Source organism: Pelecanus crispus, chromosome 1 (genome assembly GCF_030463565.1).
Source record: "Pelecanus crispus isolate bPelCri1 chromosome 1, bPelCri1.pri, whole genome shotgun sequence".
Taxonomy (NCBI): domain Eukaryota; kingdom Metazoa; phylum Chordata; class Aves; order Pelecaniformes; family Pelecanidae; genus Pelecanus; species Pelecanus crispus.
Window position 1 is genome coordinate 224820170 of NC_134643.1, and position 20804 is coordinate 224840973.

A 20804-nucleotide genomic window follows, 5' to 3' on the forward strand; every position below is an offset into this window, starting at 1 on the left:
TCCTTTCCAAGCTGAGAAGAGCCATTTACCTTGTGAAGCCAGTGCAGGTTCATTTGCTGTCCCACAGCTATGTGACATAGTGCTAGTATCTGGGAGGAAGAAATCAAGAGTCAGGCAATGGCACATCATGACCATCACATGTTTGCACATGCAGGAACATATCACCACCCCAAAAGATAACAGGCCAGGGAAGAAAGCAGGGCTGTGGTGGGGATGGGTCCAGCAAACACCTAGCTCATCTGTACAGACAGATCCTCTCCAAAGCCAAGGACATGGAGGAAAACACCAGCCTCCAAGAAGCAGAGTAGTTGGAGAGTCTGGTCCATGGGTGCACAACTCCTGGCCCCACGTAGTCAGTCCTTCCTGAGGTCCCAGGTACCAGCATCCTACCTCAATGGGCACCACCTTGAGGATCCCAGCATCCTGGGACAAGGGGAAACAACTGGTGTGTCTGCTAATCACAAGTAAAAAAGTAGAGTTGGGGCCATACTAGGAGAAACAAAAGCTGTATTTCTCCTCAGGCCAGGTGCACTGCCAGTATCAGAGTCTCTGTTTTTGCTCTTGATCATCTGAGGTCAAAGACCATGCATTTTTCACTTGCCATTTATTTTAGGTAACTTAAGGCTAAGAAAGAGAGGGAGAGAGAAATCACTTTTGAAAAAAAAAAAAATTGCTCATCATAGGTGGACTGAGCGGTTCATACCCGTTTTTAAAACAAATGCACAAACCTTTAGGAAATGGCATTTTATTCTACTCACCAGTAACACTGTAATGTACGTAAAGCCAGCAGCAGTTGTTACAAGAATTGGAATGGACCAGTCACTCCAATATCCCATCCGGTTATATAAAAACCTGAAAGATAAGTGTGAGGGACAGATTAAGAGATTCAACACCATGGCAACTTCACCAGGATTAGACAAAACTTTAGAAAATGGACCTTTCTGTTTCCACTGTACAGATGAGAGATAGGCAGCAAAAAGAACAAGTCACTCTGAAACAAAATCCAGTGTTTGTGCTTTGATCCCTCATGGGAAATTAACTCTGCAAAGAGGAATCAGACAATTATGTCAAACACAGCAACAACATTACTGGGGCGGGGGGGCGGGGGGGAGAATACAGGACCAGAACTTGAGTTTTCAGAAAAATATTGCCTACAAACAAGGGAAAAAAGTATCCCCACATGTGGTGGTGCTTGCCTAAACAGTAGATCCAATGCTGTCCCATGTTCTCATAGACTAATAAATACAATATACAGATAGTATCAAGGACAGGGGAAGAAAATGAACGTTCCTGTGCATAGCTGTACTATATACTCAAGGTGCAAACTCTTTGTAGAGGGACGAGGTGATGGAAGAAATTGGCTCTCCTGTACCAACACCCAAAGAGTTGTGGTGAATGGAATCAAATCCAGTTGGCGTCTGGTCACAAGCAGTGTTCCCCAGGGCTCTGTGTTGGGGCCAGTTCTGTTTCCCATCTTTATCAACGATCTGGATGAGGGGATTGAGTGCACCCTCCGTAAGTTTGCAGATGACACCAAACTGGGTGGGAGTGTCGATCTGCTGGAGGGTAGGATGGCCCTGCAGAGGGGTCTGGACAGGCTGCATCGATGGGCTGAGGCCAACTGGATGAGGTTCAACAAGGCCAAGTGCCGGGTCCTGCACTTCGGTCACAACAACCCCATGCAGCGCTGCAGGCTTGGGGAAGAGTGGCTGGGAAGCTGCCTGGCCGAAAAGGACCTGGGGGTGTTGGTCGACAGCCAGCTGAACATGAGCCAGCAGTGTGCCCAGGTGGCCAAGAAGGCCAACAGCATCCTGGCTTGTGTCAGGAATAGCGTGGCCAGCAGGAGCAGGGCTGTGTTTGTCCCCCTGTACTCGGCACTGGTGAGGCCGCACCTGGAATGCTGTGTCCAGTTTTGGGCCCCTCAGTACAGGAAGGACATTGGGGTGCTGGAGCGTGTCCAGAGAAGAGCAACGGAGCTGGGGAAGGATCTGGAGCACAAGTCTGATGAGGAGCGTCTGAGGGAACTGGGGTTGTTCAGCCTGGTGAAGAGGAGGCTGCCTGACAGGAGGTTGTAGTGAGGTGGTTGTTGGTCTCTTCTCCCAAGTAGCAAGTGATAGTATGAGAGAAAATGGCTTCAAGATGCACCAGGGAAGGTTTCGATTGGATACTAGGAAAAATTTCTTCATGGAAAGCGTTGTCAAGCACTGGAACAGGCTGCCCAGGGAAGTGGTTGAGTCACCATCCCTGGAGGTATTTAAAAGATGTGTAGATGTGGTGCTTAGGGACACGGTTTAGCGGTGGACTTGGTAGTGTTAGGTTAACAGTTGGACTTGATGATCTTAAAGGTCTTTTCCAACCTAAATGATTCTGTGATTCTATTGGAAACAGTCTCTTATTCCAATGGTCTACATAGAAGGTCCACTCCTGTAAGAGTGGAGACTGTCAGGAGTTGGGCTCAGGACTTCCCAAAATGGGGCTGGCTAGAGGAACTGCATCCTTCTGACCCTCTCATCTTCAACAGACTGAAGGGTTGGTCTGCCCAGCCTGAAGGATGCCTGTGGGGTTTTTTTGGCTCAGTGGGTTCCCTTGTCCTGGTCCTTCTGTTTACCTTAAAGGTCTAAGTAAGAGATGAGCTGTTCAATGGCTCTGTGATCCAACCTTGGCAAGAGGCAACAGCAATGTCCTGATGTGTCGGAGGATCAGAGCAGGGACGGAGGCAAGTTTAGAGCAATACTGAGGTACAGATGACGTCTTACAGGTATATCTCCAAAGCATCTATCTCCAAAACAGCTTTGGTTCCTCTAGGCCATCACTCACTAGTGAATTTCCCACATTTCACTGCACATATGCAGAACAGCTGTCATCACGTCAAGGCTTAGCAGTGCAAAAGCATACAAGCCACATGTTTTTCCGATGGCCTAGTGGCCACAGCACTGCTTTAAAAATGTAAAACCCCACATTCACTCCCTGCTTTAGCTGTTGAGACTGCAGTGCTCTTCCCCCCTGACCTCTCCAACCAACCCTCCTGGTGAAGCTGATTTTAGTTCCCTCCTTGAGTATCCTCCCCACTCTCAGTTATCAGGTTCTCCTGTATTTCAGAGGGCAGATTCAGCTCAGCATCCTGCCTCTCCTCATTGCTTTCATGAAGCCAATGGGCAGCGAAAGCTTTATGAAGAGGAGCACCAGGTAAAGCAGACCATTATTCACAGCAGCAGCATGGGAAGAGACACTGTCCCTTTGTGCCTAGCAGTGGGTCTCAAATGTCAAATTGGCACTTAAATAGCAATATGCTTCCCAGTAAGACTGTCCTGGAGTTGGATTTGAGAGTCGTTAAAGCACATTACAGCAAAGCCACAGCAAGACACAAGATAGACTCAGTCAACTACCTTCCCTGGCAAGAAATGCAGGACACCCAGGCCCCACCACACCAGGACAGAGACAGCCAAATGCCAGAAACCTTCTTGCAACTCTAAGAGTTCAAGCCTGACTCAGATTAAAACTTTTTGCGGTGGATTTTTAGAAAAAACATCACTAGGTTGACTTGGATTGGGGTTAACTATCTCCATGCCAATCCTCTGGTACAGCAAGGATGCGATAGTTATGGGGTGGATGACGCAGCAGGACTGCTTGCACACACACCCAGCGGAAACACAAGCCCTGGAGCAGCACCTGGCTGCTGTGATCTCCTGTGTGCCCCTGAACACAAGGACTGCATGAAGCAGTCAACAGCCAGCTGAACATGAGCCAGCAGTGTGCCCAGGTGGCCAAGAAGGCCAACAGCATCCTGGCTTGTATCAGGAATAGTGGGGCCAGCAGGAGCAGGGAGGTGATTGTCCCCCTGTACTCGGCACTGGTGAGGCCGCACCTCGAATACTGTGTCCAGTTTTGGGCCCCTCAATACAAGAAGGGCGTTGAGGTGCTGGAGCGTGGCCAGAGAAGGGCAACAAGGCTGGTGAAGGGTCTAGAGAACAGGCCTTATGAGGAGCAGCTGAGGGAGCTGGGGTTGTTTAGCCTGGAGAAGAGAAGGCTGAGGGGAGACCTTATCACTCTCTACAACTACCTGAAAGGAGGTTGTAGTGAGGTGGGTGTTGGTCTCTTCTCCCATGTGGTTAGCAAGAGGACGAGAGGAAATGGGGTCAAGCTGCGCCAGGGGAGGTTTAGGTTGGATATTAGGAAAAATTTCTTCACGGAAAGGTTAGTCAAGCATTGGACCAGGCTGCCCAGAGAGGTGGTGGAGTCCCCATCCCTGGAAGTGTTCAAAAAACGGGTAGATGTGGCACTTTGGGACATGGTTTAGTCTAGTCTACCCTTGATTGGTTTAGTGTGGCCTTGGTAGTGTTAGGTTACTGGTTGGACTGGATGATCTTAAAGGTCTTTTCCAACCTAAATGATTCTATGATTCCATGATTCTATAAGCCCATCCTGACCTGCCAGTCTCAGGACTGAGTTCTGCTGAAGAGGAGCAACCAGGTTCAGAACACACCTTGGCAGAGACTCCAGAAGGCTGAGTGAGTTGAGACATACCTCACTGTATTAAAGGATCCCATAACACAGTAGACATTGGGCTTCTCCAACATCTAACAGCATGGGGCTTGGATCAAATGGTCCCACTGGCCTTCCTCAGCCCTCCTCATTAGCTCATTCAATAAACTGACCAAGGCTAGGACCCAGGGCTTTTCATTGCTTTTTTTGGTTACAACAGACAGAAATGCTGCATGCAAGCAGGTCAAAGACTCAGCTTCCTCCCCACCATTCAAATCCAGCATCATTCATCAGTCAAACTCTGGCCTGACAACTGCCCCATCCATTCTGTCCAGGAGTAAAGCTGCCATGTAGGGTCTAGAGAGCAAGTCCTCGGGCTCAACAAATGTGACCCATGTCCATGTTCTGCTCAAGGATTCAAAGAGCCATAGAAAACAGATAATGCAGGGATTCAGCCATATCGTTAGTAAGAGGGAAGAAAGAAAAGAGGGCTCCTATGAAGTCTTTGCTCACATCACCATCAAGAACTTCCTTAGCTCAGCTTCAGTACAGTTAAATTTTTGCTCTGATATCCCCTCAAGTGTCCCTCCAACAATGTCAGGTCTTCACTTGATGTGCAAATGACTGTTTTAAAATGCTGTTTCCATGGTAGTTATGAGCCAGATGAGCCTTCTCCAGAACTAAGGAAGAAAAAAATTGCTACACAGAATTGCATTTATAGTCCTGCTCCAGAGGGAACACAGCCAGGTTCACAAATTACAGCATCTTCCACATCCTTCACTAACCAATATTGAGCTTTCTGTTGCAGCATAGAGCTTGCACACTGGAGATCTGAAGTATAATGCAATTGAGCATAGACACCAAAGAGGGAAATGACCAAAGCAATAAATTAGTTGTAGTTTCAACTAGAATAATGAGGCTTTACATTAGCATGCTAATGAGGCTTTACATTAGCATGCTAATAACCCTGCCAAGAAGGACCTGGGTTTATGGAGGACGTGGTTGAATGAGCCAACAGGGTATCTCCACTGTGAATAAGTTAAACCACATACTGGATGGCATTAAGAGAAGTGTCACCAGAAGACCAAGGGAAGTTGCTCTCCCTTCTGCTCAGCACTGGTGAGGTGGCACCAGCACCACTGCGCCCTGGTTTGGGCCTCCCAGGTCAAGGAGAATGTGTAGGGGGTCCAATGCAGAACTACGAAACCAAGACGGTGAGGCACTGGGGGAAGCATAGCTTACTAGGAAAGCTTGAGGAAGCTGGGCTTGTTGAGTGTCACAGAGAAGAGGCTATGAGATTATCTAATTGCTGCCTATGCTGTCTGACAGACAGCTATGAAGATGATGAAATCAAACTTTTCAGACACTGTCACAAGAGGAAATGGCCCTTAGTGGTCTGGGTTGGAAAATCTCCTCACAGAGAGTGAGTGCAGTGCTGGAACAAGTCCCTGAAAGGGGGGAAGTCTTCAACCTTGGGGTTTCAAGACTTTAGTCAACCTGGTCTACTGCTAGCAATAATCTTCGAGGGGCCGGTTGGACAGATGCCTCAAGTCTTTCTTCACCTGCTGTGGTGGGACAGGTCAAAAGTTCAGTGTCGTTGCCTGCGCGTGACATAAGGAAGGAGAGCTCACAAGGATGAGCTTCAGAGGGCAGGAACAAGTGCAGTAGCTCATCACACCAATGCAACAGCAATTCTTTATCTCACTGTCTCCAGGGAGCCCCTACCAGTAGCCTGGTGTACTAGGTCCTGTACAGAGATGGCATTTGCCCCAAAAAGCCCTTCCTTAAGGCCGAGAGGGGTCATGGCTTACAAATAAATCAGTGGAGCAGAGAGGAAGGCAACAGGAACAAGTATCAAAAGAAACATTGTCCACAAATACGGCCCAGAAGTGATAGCCACTGAAGAACTGCAAAGATGGGGTTTCTAAGAGCCAGGACCCCACTGTATCTCATCAGCAACAGGCTCAGAGCTCTGTCGGGTCCAAAATGATGCTTTCATCTCCTTTACACCCCATCTGGCTGAAAACTGTTCTGTTTTAATTGGAGCCCACACATCTGCGCTGGGAGGGAAGAAGGCCAGGCTCAGCCTGAATGGACCCAGTGGAAATTGTTTCCTCTCTGCCTGGAACCAGCATGCCTGTAATTAAAACCTCGCCCATGTTATCATCCTCCCTCCCAGCCTTTCTGCAGCATTTCAGGCTGTTTTTCAGAAAGCCTGCTGTTCTCCTCAATCTCTGGTGCCAGTCTGTGGAGCAGGAATCTAATTGGGGTTACAGCACATACAAAGTACTGACCCATTTTCAGCGCTGAATGGCAACTCTTGAACAGATGTAGCCCTGCTATTTTGCATCCAGAGAACCTCTTCCATTACTGTTGTGCACAAAAGGGATTGTTTTTCTAGTGCTGTCAATCCAGAAGTGCTTCTAGCACCCTGTGCACACTGGGTTGCATGGCAGGGGAAGGGGCTTTGGTCTGCAGGTGACACGCGTGGGCATTTTAAAGCCCAAATACCTCTTGCATCCAGAGCAGACCTGCACATCTCCTCCCATTCCTGCATGAATACTTGGGAACCCAAGACTTTGCAACAATGCCCATTCACAGCATTTCCAGCGCTTTGCTTCATCTCTGCATGACTTTTTTTTTAGCCCTTTCTCAGCTTTGAGCTAAGACAGATTTGGCTTTGCACTGGAGCAGACTAGGAGCATTCACATCCTTTACTGAAGGTATAAACTGAAATGAAGAGGAGTTCCAAAACACCCTTTAAAAAAAAAAAAAAAACCACCCTGCATTTTTTTTCATGCTAGTATTATAAATAATCAAGAGCAATGGTGATGGTTTCAGTTCTCAGAGTATGGCTCTGAGCAAAGAGAAAAACCACACTCCTGGGAGGAGACAGCCCACGTCATTAAGTTAGCAAACACTCTCCCTCACACAACTTCAGCATCTAAAGCAAGTGATTTGTTTAAGGGATCAGCTACCCACTGTGTTTTAAAATACAGTTTACATATTATCTTTGACAAGAAGATGATGTCAAAGCAGTTTGGTTAGAAGAGCACCCAAGGTACTGTCAAAATGTTTTAAGATGCTGCTGAGACAGTAAAAGGGAGAATAATTTCCAGCACTGGAGGGAGCTGGCAAGTCCCTAAACTCCCCGGCACATCCCACTGGAAAGCTTGTTTTCAGCTCCTTCCAACTTTGCAAAATTTTCCACACCCGTGCCTGCTTCAGGCTGAATTTTTGTCCTTTATATTTTGCAGAAAGTTGCAGCCAAATTGCTCAGCTGCTTCCAAAAACAGCCAGCCATAGAAACAAACAAACAACAACCAAAAAGCTTCTACAGAATTTCAGCACCGTCTTTGTTTTCGCACGCTGTTCACCAGGGAGCACACCTACCCCAAGCTCCATTACAGCCACGCAGTGAAGACGTGAAGACACATTACATCCATCAGTGAAGACAGGGAGAAGCAGCTCTTCAGTCTCACTTCCCACCTTGCTTTGCCTTTACTGTCATTAACAAGTCTATCTGGAGGACCCAAATGCATCCAACCCAGTGTCAAACAGCTCTTAGAGGCACATGACGACAGCCAAATTTGTTAAGGGGTTGCCCCTCCATAACACGGAAACTCTACTCACCAGTTGATTTCATTGTAGTCATTGTGAACTTCCCACCAGAAGTAAAACCAGACCAGGGTCAGGAAGAAAGACGAGGTGAGGATGAGGAACCAGAGGCGCTCCCACTGCAGATGGAAAGAGAAGTCAGCATTAATACTATGCTGTTTCAGGGCCAGCATCCCATCCTGTCCCACATCTCATCTAGAAGCTACTGAGATTGGATGGAGTAACTAGACATTTCCAAGGGCAGATTTCAGATCTTTCTCCCCTGGGGGAGACGGGAGATGCAACCCTTGTCCCCAGCTCTGGGCAGTGGGGTCACTTATGCAGATCCATCATATGTAGGGCTGGGACATCATTTCTCCAGCTCTCAGGCCATGTGGAAGAAGGGAGCATTTCTGGATACTGAGCTGGGTTTTTTTTGTTTGGCTGGGGTTTGGTTTTTTTGTTTGTTTGCCTTTTTTTGAGGTAATTGTTTAAGTAACTTTTCCATTCACCTGTGAGAGATGCAACTTGTCATCTGAGTCTCTCATGGGTTCGGCCTAAATGAGTGAGTAGTTATGGCATGGCAAAGAGTACGCAGCAGGTTAGCGATGCTACTACTACACAGAGATATGAACCCTTACTCCTTCCCCCAGGTCACTCGGATCCTGCAGAGCCAAACCACCCATCTGCAATGTTTATTCCCACAACCACCACATATGTAAGTGTTCTGCAAATAATACAGCAGGAGAAGAGACCACACCAGCCTCAGATGAAAGATATTTGCACCAACATTCAGTTTTGATGAATGTTTCAATTAATACTCCACCCCACCACCCTCAAAAAGTAAAAGAAAAAAAAGCCCTAGAACATCTGTTCAGTGCCCTGCTCCAATAGCATGGGTAAAATCCGAAACCACAAGGACATCCATGAAGAGAACAATGTTGCAAGAAAACTGTCCCTAACCAGTACCATTTCCATGTGCTTTGTTGGTTTTACTCTGCAGGCATTAAATAGTGCACATATGTTTCCTTTTCAACTAGCATCCAGTCTGTTCGGAACAACACACTGAAATAAATTTGTTATGGAAAATATTCAAATGAATCCTCTCTTCCCAGAATGAAGAAGGAGGGATGAAAATTAAAAAAGTGTATGAGCAACTCTACTACTATAATTTCCTTCTGGACCCTGAGCACACCATTAATCTCTCTTGAAAATGCCCTTTTCTCTACTGAACTGTCTCATGGCTGTTCAATTATGCAAAACAATGTAACCAATATAAACACTATTCTGGTGATATAAGAAACACTACTATTCTTTGCCTTCCCTTTCCATCTTAAGGGCTAGAGCTATTTACTTAACTGTGTATTGACTATGTTTCATCATGCATCACCCTGGATACCAATCCTGTGATACAGCTCTTCCTTGTATGCTCCATCTCACAAAAGTGCCAAAAGAAAAAGCAAACAATAAAAAGGGTTGGAATTATTTCATTTTTGCTGCGCCAAAAATGATGCTTCCTGCTAGAAATTCCCAATACTTGGCCAAGGGTTATGGTTAAAAACTTTTCTTCGACTCAGCTCAAGTTTGTTATCCAACTTCAATCGAACCTCAGCAGCACCAGGTCCCCAGTTCCCATGCAGCGCTTTGTGTTCCAGATAAATGGGGCAAAAGGAACCAGGCAGTGGTACAAAGGGACTTCTACAGCGCACCTACTGAGTACCTTCAAAACCACACGGCCAAAGTGCTCTGCCATGAGCTTAAAGGCTATCAGCTCCCCACCTCATGCCCAGGTCTGCACCGATACGTACACTTGAGCTCCTGGAGGGAAAGCACTGAGGTTGGGATGGGGATTTTCCCCCACAAAGCACCCTGCCTTTGGCAGCAGGATGCCAGCCATAGCATCTACATCAGCCCTGGTGCCTACAGCCAACAGCAGCCTTCCTCAGTCCCAAAAGCAGCAGCAAGGCTGCAAAAATCTCTCCATGATTGTGCTGGTTTTGGCTGGGATAGAGTTAATTGTCTTCATAGTAGCTGGTAAGGGGCTATGTTTTGGATTTGTGCTGAAAACAGTGTTGATAACACAGGGATGTTTTAGTTATTGCTGAGCAGTGCTTACACAGAATCAAGGCCTTTTCTGCTTATCACCCCACCCCACCAGTGAGCAGGCTGGGGGTGCACAGGAATTTGGGAGGGACAGCAGTTGTTTGCTTGTTTTTTCCTCTCCATTTGGGTCTAACACCTCCTTGCACCTATCAGCAACACTGCTGAATTGGTTAACTGCACACGTTTTCGCAAGGCAAGTGAGCTTTAAAGTATCTCAAGTGCTGAGGACCAACTTTGCTACAAAAAAAAAAAATCCCTCCAGCTCTTTAAAGGTCATTATAGGATAAGCTTGGCCAGTATTCATGCACTGGATGACACTGATTTGATAAAACAGCCAAGGAAAACATTTCAGAACATGTTTGGACTTTGTTTTTATATACACACTTTTTCCCCCCCCCCTCATTTAAATCTAAGTAGCATAGCTTGTGTCAAGCTCTCCAAAGGCTATTTTTGGTCTGTCCTTGATGGTGCACTTGCCAGCTATACATGCCTGGCTGATTTCGTGAAAACCCAGTCAAATTCTTCAAGGGTTGACATATTTCAGCAAGTTCAAGCACAGTTCTGGGGGGGGGCTTTCAGAAGAACAGGCAACATCTTCTTAGCACCACTGATGCTCTTCAGCATGAACCGAACCAGAATCTGAACGGAACCTACATGAATCTGACCCACATGCACAATACATTGAATTTAGCCTGGGTCCTGTACAACCTCCCTCCAACAGCCCCTCAGCAGAAGAGCTTTAGAGGCCCCTACTTTGCAAGCTCCCACACACTTTAAAGCAAGGTGAAATCTGTAACGTGCAACAGCTTCAAGCCTCTACTGCCAAAAATAAAGACTTAAAATCATGTCATCCCTATCACTCAATCACAGCCACAAGTAGGTGGAGGAAATGGTGCAGCTTCACCTACAGAAACTCAGACAGAACCATGAGAAAGTCTGAAGGTGCTTGAAAGAGTCCACATTTTCAGCTCGATGAGATTTTATAAGAATGTCATCACTGACATTTTTGGCAGTTGTTCTAGAAAACCTTCCCTTCACCACCCTTCCCTTTCAGTTTCTCCCTCTTCCTACAGGAATAGGATGGACATGCTCACTAGTTACCAGTTACTCACACTGAACTTAAACACACACAGCTCACACAGCACTCAGTATTGTCCTGCAAACGAAGTCAACAAAGCACATCTGTATTAGCACCTTCATTCCTATCAGGATACATTTTGGAAATAGCTCACCCTTTTCTCCTGCTTTCTGTGTTCTGGTTCACATCACTAAAGGGCTTTGGGTGAAGTTAAACCAGAAGATATGCTCCAGCAGTGAACTCAATGCACCTCAACCACCAGTGGGCACCAGTCCATAGGACCAGACTAGAGCTAATCATAAGTGATCACACCACCACCTCCAAAACACTTGGACCATGAATATCAGGATCTCAGCACTAACTATCTCTTTCCACAAACCTCTTCTCTTGGGTCACACTACTTGCTACTGCAGATGTAGCCATGGTGTCTTACAGAATGGCGCAAACCAGTGTTAACCTCATTATACTGACATTATACCAACAGCATCCTGGCTTGTGTCAGGAATAGTGTGGCCAGCAGGAGCAGGGAGGTGATTGTCCCCCTGTACTCGGCACTGGTGAGGCCCCACCTGGAATGCTGTGTCCAGTTTTGGGCCCCTCAATACAAGAAAGACATTGAGGTGCTGGAGTGTGGCCAGAGAAGGGCAACGGAGCTGGGAAAGGGTCTGGAGCACAGGGCTGGTGGGGAGCGGCTGAGGGAGCTGGGGGTGTTCAGCCTGGAGAAGAGGAGGCTGAGGGGAGACCTTATTGCTCTCTACAACTACCTGAAAGAAGGGTGTAGTGAGGTGGGGGTTGGTCTCCTCTCCCAAGTAGTTAGCAATAGGACGAGAGGAAATGGGCTCAAGCTGCATCAGGGAAGATTTAGGTTGGATATTAGGAAAAATTTCTTCACAGAAAGAGTAGTCAAGCATTGGACCAGGCTGCCCAGAGAGGGGGTGGAGTCACCATCCCTGGAAGCATTAAAAAAATGAGTAGACGTGGCACTTCGGGACATAGTTTAGTCTAGTCTACCCTTGATTGGTTTAGTGTGGACTTGGTGATGTTGGGTTACTGGTTGGACTGGATGATCTTAAAGGTCTTTTCCAACCTAAACAATTCGATGATTCTATGATTTAATTTTAAAGGAAAGCAATAAATGAAGAGTCCCCTTTTTCCTCAAGCAACATGTACCATGTGCTTGGTTAAGCTCAAAAAAAAGCCAGACACAACTAAGTCTTTGCAGACCACACCCACTGAGGTGGCCACAGCCCAGAGAAGGGTGGAGAGAGTCTCACTGAAAATATGAGAAATGACTTTGAAGTGAGAATATTTTAAAGCATCAGGCACAGGTTGAAGGTTGGGCATTGCAGAAGCACTTTCAAAAACAGACATCTTACACATACCACCGTGTTTTTGATCTTAGGTCTACTGTGGGGCCACTTCTAGCAACGGGAATAAGATTTCTTACTCCAAAAGTATCTACAGACATAATTGGAAGAGCCCCAAAAGGAAACAAATGAAGACTGAGACATATTACCAAGCTGCAGTTTGTCAGTGATTTTTTAATTATTTAAATCACAGAATCCTTAAAAAAAACAAACAAAATAAATCAACATTTCATCCACATTCTCCACCACTTTTGTGCATCCCCAATCCCCACCTTATATCAGGTGGGAGCATAACCCAACTCCAAAGTAAGCAATGATAGCAAAAAAAAAAAAAAACCCAACAAATAAAATGAAATTGCCACAGAAAGAGCCAGTTTGTGATTCAACTGCAAAGTTGGCTCATGCATTTTACCTGCTCTTGTGCTGCAAGTTTTAATCTAACTTGTTAAAAACAGCCCTGAACTTCATATCACAGAGCACAGAAGAGATTTTTCCAATTTGGGGATTAGTTTTGGTTAACTGAAGTCTGCACCAGCCTCTTCTGTTGCAGCTCCCCAACACAGATGAAGGCTGCAGCATTATTTACTACCTGGCACCAGTGCTGCAGGAAAGCAGGGAGGCTCAGGAAGATTATTTTATTTCCTGTAAGATCTGTAGGAGACATTATGAAGTTCATCTAGATACACACTCCCACCCACCCCTCCTACAGGGACTATTTCAATTTAGTCAAACTTACTACATTAGAAGTGATGAGATTTCTCACCCATTTCTACATTCTAGCTGGTTGCACATATGCTGGAAGACATCTCTTAGTGTGATACTATTTTTAAACCAAAGAAATTCTTCAACCAACAAATTCATGCTTTTTAAAAAGTTTCTTTAGAGAAGGTATCCTGGCTGTCACTAGAAAGTGATCCTCTGCCAAAACTAGCCACGTGCAGAGCTAATGTGCATTTGTCTACCACAGCTATTCCCTGCTGAATTATGGGGTGAACACAACTCAATGCTGCGCTGTTCTAGAGAGGACAGAACCATGTCCATTTGATAATTTACTTGATGAACCCTTATCAAGCCTTTAGATCACCAAATTTCCCATTATCTTCCCAAAAAGCAGATCAACACAGCTTCAGGATCTAAACAGAGTGTGATTTGGACTCAGAACAGAGAAGGAACATTTGAGATCTTAAAATCAAGATTGCCCAGGGTAAGACTCCATTGATCAGAAGTGGTTAGGACTGCATTTACACTTGCCCCTCTTCCTGAGGTTGAAATATTTTTATAATTAAGCTGGGTCTATCAGAAAGTATGTCCCAAGCCCTGTCTGGGGCATGCAGGCAAAACAGAGGGGTACAACATGTGAGAACACATTAAATTGCTTATTTACTACCAAGTATATTCCCAAAGGTCACCAAAATGCTGTGCAATGAGTTAAGATGCCCCCCCACACACTCCTCCTTTGTACCCAGCCAGAGGAGGAGGCTGCATTGGCTCAAGGTCTGCTCCATTAAAGCCAAGAAAAGCCAAGGCTAGAGCCAGCTGATTTGCTGGCAGCCTACAGATGAAGCAGAGCATAAACGTTTTGCTTCACTGAAGTTGCTAGAGTCACCCCAGTCAACACTGGTCCTGCAATGCCCTCGTCCACCTGCAGTGGTTGCTGCAGACCTCTGTCAGCTCATCCCAAGTGAGCAGCAGGACTTGCATCCTTGCGATGCGCCTACATCTCCCAGCCTTGGGATGAAACTGCAGGAGCCCCCCTAAAGCAAACCCACGGCCTCCGGCATCCCCTCTGGCAGCCAGAAGCAATGTAAAGTTTCAAAATGAACTGGAAAGAGAGAAGCCTGCTTTGAACTGTGAATGGGTAAGAGGAAATGCCAGTGCTGGATGGATTAGGGTTCCATTCCTACGTGGATTAGCTCATAGCAAACAACAGTCCAGCAATCAGTCAGCGTGGGTGACGTTGTGTCCCTTCCAACTTGTGCATCCCTAGAAGCTTTCCGGTGAAAGAATTCAAATGCCACTGCTGTAACGCTGCTGGGAGCTTGCCCCAGTTTATACAGGTATAGATAAAGTCATGGCAGCTCACAGATGGAAACAGATTGATGTTTTTTTTTTTTTTTTACAGTCCCCCCCTTTTGATTGACATCCAAGGAGGATTGCACAGATCCTCACATCAAACCTTCTGTGGCAATAGGCCCCCAAAGCTCTCCCAGAGCAGCTGAAACCACAGTGATCAAGATTTCACCTAAAGGGCCTTAAAAATAGGGGTGAGGTTGTGGTTGCTTGGAAGTGAGGAGATGCACAACAAAGCAGATTTCTTTTCGTGATTAAAAGATATTTTCTTCAAAAGGCTAAAAGCCAGAAAATGTTAACAACTTTACACTACACCACCCACTGAGACCAGTCAGAGGAAAAAACATACTGCTTTGTGGAAGAAGTTTAAGTCAGACAAGTGCAGCAAGTGGGTTACCATAATTTTCTTCTTCACAATGCCCCATAAAAACCCTTCACACAGAGTGTAAGGGGCTAAAAAGAAGGGAAGAATAAACCTGCATTCACAATTCAAGTGAGTCGGCTCTACAGGTGCCTTGGTCTTAACAAAATTCAATAAAACAGAAGACAGTTCTTTGACAGAGGGGCTCAAACAGCAAAATAAAAATAAAAATAAATAAAAAAAAAGAAAAACACACCAAGTATTGATTCCCTTCAGACTTAAAGCTCCCTTAGCCTGGAGGGCCTCAACTCCAGAAAGATCATCACTAACATTTACAAAGAGAAGCCAAAAACCCTAAACCACAGAGCAAGAAAAAAAGTCCTTCACCACAGACCACTATGTAAGGACCCAACATTTATTTGAAAGGCAGAGACAGGAAAGACTGCTAGCTTTTGCTACCGACCGGAAAGACAGCGTGACAGCGGGGAGGCCGAAATCAATAGAAAAACTCCAGCTCACTTCCCTACTCTGGCTTTGAACCAAAAATCTTTTATTGCTAGATTCATTATTTCAGGAAAGTGGATAAACTGACTTCCCTTTCAATTCTGCATTCCTCTTGGCTGTTAATTTATATTTCACACTGCACCAGGAAATCACTCGTCATTAAATGCTATTGGCAGAGCAGACTCCCTCCTTGTCTCATTGCTACTTCAAGCAGAACTGAGGTTTGTTCTGCCAAAACTGTTCAGAGATCCCCTTCCTCCTTGAAAATACATATTTTTCAACCTTTCTCTTAAAATAGTTGGCTTTCCAAATCTGAAAACTGAGTGCTCTGTGGTCCCATGTTTGGAAAAAGTCAATGCAAGCCAGAGCCGTAAAAAAATCTGACTCACTTCTCCACGTTAACACTGAGTTATAATAAACATCATCCAGAGTAATCCAACCTAACAAGTTAGTTAAAATTATTTTTCCATTTCACCTGCTGTTAGAATCTGTGTTCTGGTCAGACATTTCTGATCACAGACATTAAATCTGTTGCTAATAAATATAACCAGGTACTGAAAAAATGTGGAAGGAAGTCACTCCACACTGAAAAAATAGCAAGTGTATTTATCTATAGCTACCCTGGACAAGAATTATTGTCTACACATATGTGAGGCTATAGTGGTCTCCATGTACAGTCAACCAGAGGTTTGCTCCAGGCAAGGGTTTCAATTAAATGCTCTAAATTTGCTCTGGAGGAAGCTGGCCCTTTGTTGGCTATATAAAGAGCCTCTGAAACCATCTTCTCACTTTCAACACCTACAACTAGATAGTGTGAATATTTCCCCATCATCCAACCCATGGGTCTCCTTCCATCAACATTAACAGCATGTTCCACCTCCAGTCCCCATGACCGGAGAGGATTTTTGCAATAACTCGGTATACAAGAGGTGCTAAACAGTTTCAACTTTCAGTCTGCTCCCTCCAACACCTCTGCAAATACCACCATTGGAACCAGGACCACGTCATGCCGTGTGAGGCAGCAGATGTGCCTGCTGGAGAGCTTCTCCCAGAATACCTTGCACTCCCCAGCTAGAAGTGAAGGAGCAATCAGAGGGACAGACTGGTTTCTGGAATTGCCAGTCATCCGACATGAAGAGGGCTCTTGTTCAAGTCAAAGTGCCTCTGGGAATTCATGGCTTTCAGTTTTCGTAGCAGACCCTACCCATTCTGTCTCCTGAACACAGTAAACCCCCTGTTCATTCATTAAAAATAATTAAATAATAAAAATTAAACTAGAGCAGGAAGAAGATTTTTGACAATGTCTCCCCCCTGCCTCTATATTTTGTCAGAAAAATTCCAGTTGTGAAAAATGGAAGCCTTTTATAGGAAATATACCATTTTAAAGCAATTTCTTGCTGAAAGGCATCTCAGCTTGAGGCTAGAATTTCTGGTCAGAGGAAACCAGAGTGAGACCGAGCCCCCCTAAAACCTGGCAGCACATGAGTCAGGACATGCACAAGCAGATGGAGAACAACAGCACATGGATCTGACCACACATACACACACCCCCCAAAGAAAAAAAAAAAAAAATCAAATGCGGGCATCTTTCTCCAGTTCCACCCATCCAACCATGCTGCTGGGACAACTGCAGCTGCAAACTGGGCAATATGGAAAAATCAAAGAGGAAAACCCAGAAGCTTGGAGTGGTGATGTGACATGCTGAGGATAGGGGCAAGTGACAGGGACAGACCTCAGCCTCCTGTCATAACCCTAGCCACCAATCTCATTTCCTTTTTATTTGTAGCCTTTTATTTGCAACAACTCAACCTTGGGTTCATGTTCTGTTGACTTTGGTCTTCTCCATGTTACAGGTCACAACCATAGCTGGAGAAAACCATCCTACATCAGTTCTGCCCTGCCAGCACTAGGATATCTAGACAACAGCTATTTTAGACTGCTTGGCTGATTTAATGCACCCTTATCAGATCTGTTTGCAATTCTAAGGACATCATCCAGGAGCAACTAGGGTTACCCCATGTTGTTAAAAGTACATCATAACCACCAGAGGAAGCAGTAACTTCAACAAGTTGCATTAGTACCTCCATAGCTCCACACAGATCAGATGTCCAGATGCCCAGTGACTTCCCTTGGGCTACGGTGAAGTCTTCCTGAATCCCTCCTCTGTTCTAGGCTCCATCACTATACATCTAAACACTCCTTCTCCCATCACTCCTTTTAAAGTCAAGCCTTCACCCAAGAAGAAAACACCTACCAGATTAAATGCAGAGGTTTCAGAAGAGCTAAACTAATATTAAGCAGAGCAGCCAAGCAACCTGTGGATGAATCTCATCTCCATCTCCCTGCCATGAGATATTTATTATTTTCCCACAACACCATAAATCTCCGTGCCAAGACAGCATTCACAGAGACATCCAAGACAACACGGCCCTCAAACTTGCAAATGCAGCAAGACAGAAAAGGCATTTTATCTTCCTGCAGTGCACACCATCCTTGTATCCCTAAATATCCACTGGTCCAGGCCTGCATCTGCCTTTAGCAAATGAATGGATTCCGTTGAAGGATCAAGGCCACAGAGTCCTAAATAACTGCTCTCTACCTCAACAGCAAATACAAGAGCTGGACTCACATTGGAGCACCACCATTACTCAAGCATGTTTTCAGGTCATTTAAATTCACTCCCAGATACAATGAAGAGTTTACTAATGAGTCTTCACTACACTATTTTCTGACATTTTCAAGAATCAATTTCCTGCAGGCATTTATCAGTATTAGCTTAGAGAGGAAAGGAGGCAAGCTAACATTTATCCAGTAAATACAAAAGAAAAATTGAAGGCATGATTCTTCATTTCCGGATTACCCAATTGGACCTCATTCGAACAAACAAAAGAAAATCTTCCTCAAGCAAGTTATTAAATCATCTCTGAAGATGACAGATGACTACATCTCCCAGCTGCACCCATTAGAACCAGGAACTGAGGATAAAAAAGAATAAATATCAGCTGGAACATTTTGTCAATGTGTACAATACTTCAGTTCCTACAGTAAAGTTACAAAATTTCATTAATAACTCATGGTATGTGAATGCATAGTCCCTAAACCAGTGATTTGCGTACTACAGATGTGAACAATTTTCCATCCCAGTCAATTTTGAGCTCATTAGCTCTGATCAGTGTCAAAGATCAAATGTAGACCCCAATAAACATTTAAAGATAAAATAACTGAGGCAGCAGGGGCCTCTGGCAGGCTCTGCTCTAAACTCCCACTCAAAGCAGTGCCAACTCAGGTCAGGTTGCTCAGGGCAATGTCCCAGCAAGGTTTGAATGTCTCCATGGATAGAAATTCCCACCCTCCTCTGGGTCCTGCTGCAGGGTTTGACCACCCTCATGGGGAGAAACTTTCCCACTATCTAACTGGAATTTCCCTTGATACAGCTTGTGTCCATTGCCTCTTGCCCAGCTCCATCTTTTCTACAACCACTCCTTAGATAGTTGCAGAGAGCACAACCCCAGCTCCCATCTTCTCCTCATATATCCCAGGCTCCAGGTCCAACCATTTTGGAGTCTGTCTGTTATTGCCTGCCTGGTTTTGGGGAGCCCCAAACCAGACCCAGTGCTCAGACGTGGTCTCTCAAGTGTCAGTAGAGAGGAAAACCCACATCCCTCAAGCTGCTGGCTGCATTGTCACTATTACATCCCAGGGTGCGATCAGCCTTCACTGCCAAAAGTACATCCGATAGCCAAATCTCATATTGCAGAGGGACATAATAAAGGGAAAGTACCTTGCACACCAAGGATTTGAAGCCTTTAAGTGAGCAAATCAATATACTTGACTGGCAGATGTTGACCTACCAGACCTTACAATACATCAGGAACAGAATCAAGGCGCCTGGGCTTCAATTCCCTCACCTTAAAGAGGCTGCAGAGGGATCAGGCTTTCATCCTTCTGTTGGATTTAAGACTCATGCACCCAAGAGAGAGCAGGCAGCAGTCTGCAGGACTCCGCAGTGCATCAGTCAGCTCTTGTAGTACTTTGTAACCTGTCCAAAGGCTTCATTATCTCTCCACCTAGCAACCAAGACCATGAACATCTGGTGCAAAACTCCACTTGAACACATTCTCCGTCTCTTGCTTTTTACTCTTCATCCTCAACTTTCTCTCCTCTCCCCATCTTTGCTTAGTACTTCAAATCTTATAAGGTATGGGACTTTCTCCATTTACTACAGCCCTACCAGGCAGGAGTTGGACCATTTGGAAGGATACATCTGTCAACACAACTGATTTGAGCCACTTCACAAACACTGCAAAGGTTTTGGCTGATTCACTACTCCTAGGTAGCATGTTGTGGTCTTGCATAAGAGACATCTGCTGATAAATAAATGGGAAGAAAAAGGAAGAAATTGGGTCTAACAGACAATGGGTCTGAAGGAAGGAGGAAAAAACATTCCTACCATTCTGGCTGATGAGGCTTCGATAGCTAACTAGACTCTTCCTAAAGTCATTGCATATCTCAGACATATCTTATTTAATTATTGCAAAGACTAGGCTAATAGCTCTCTGCACACCTTGTTAGAGAAGGCCATGAATGAGATTTCTGAGCTGTGACATGCTGCATTTACAATTCAATTTAGCAGGTCAAAGAAAGTGGCAGAGAACATATTATTGAAATATGTGTTCCTGCTGGGGCTGCCGTAATTGAACTGTAGATCAACAGATGCAACAAAAAGAGAGCCAAATCTCTAAAAATAATATTACTACACTTTGTAAAACACTTCGGCTCCCAGCCTCCAAAAACACAGCCAGAAAGGGTAGTCAGGCAGGACCACTAATTCCCTCCAGGCTTCAAGGCTTGCAGCCTTCCAAGACTGAGGAGCAATCAGGCACTTTTGCTTGCCCAGGTAGCAAGCAAAGGGATAAAGGTACCCAAACTAAGGCATAACCCATACTTGCCTGTCCCTCCTTCCCCCCAACACTCTGCCATTACAGAGGACCACTTTCTCTCTAGGTACACTTCCCTGAACAGAGGCAACATCTAACTGTATCCCAGCAGCTACATAATCATGACAAAAAATGCTGGGAACTCTCGATAGCACTGCGATAGGAATTCCTGTGCTGTTCCAGAGACAGTGCACAGCTGGAGCCAGGGCTGTTTCTGGCTATTAGCGGCCCCAGGGGACTTTCTGCAGCAATAATAATGTCCTGGACCAACTCCACCTCCTGCAATTACGTCCTCCCTCTTTCAT

General features: G+C 45.4%; 1 protein-coding gene across 1 annotated transcript in view; it reads right to left on the bottom strand.

Annotated features, from left to right (window-relative positions):
* The window catches only part of GDPD5 (glycerophosphodiester phosphodiesterase domain containing 5), a 113562-nt gene that overhangs the window by 41989 nt on the left and 50769 nt on the right, over nt 1–20804 (bottom strand). Inside the window, exons 2-4 of the mRNA XM_075718326.1 lie at nt 8116–8219; nt 759–852; nt 30–89 (exon numbers count right to left, since the gene is read on the bottom strand). Coding sequence (XP_075574441.1) covers nt 30–89; nt 759–852; nt 8116–8219 — 258 coding nt within the window. The remainder of the gene's footprint in view (nt 1–29; nt 90–758; nt 853–8115; nt 8220–20804) is intronic.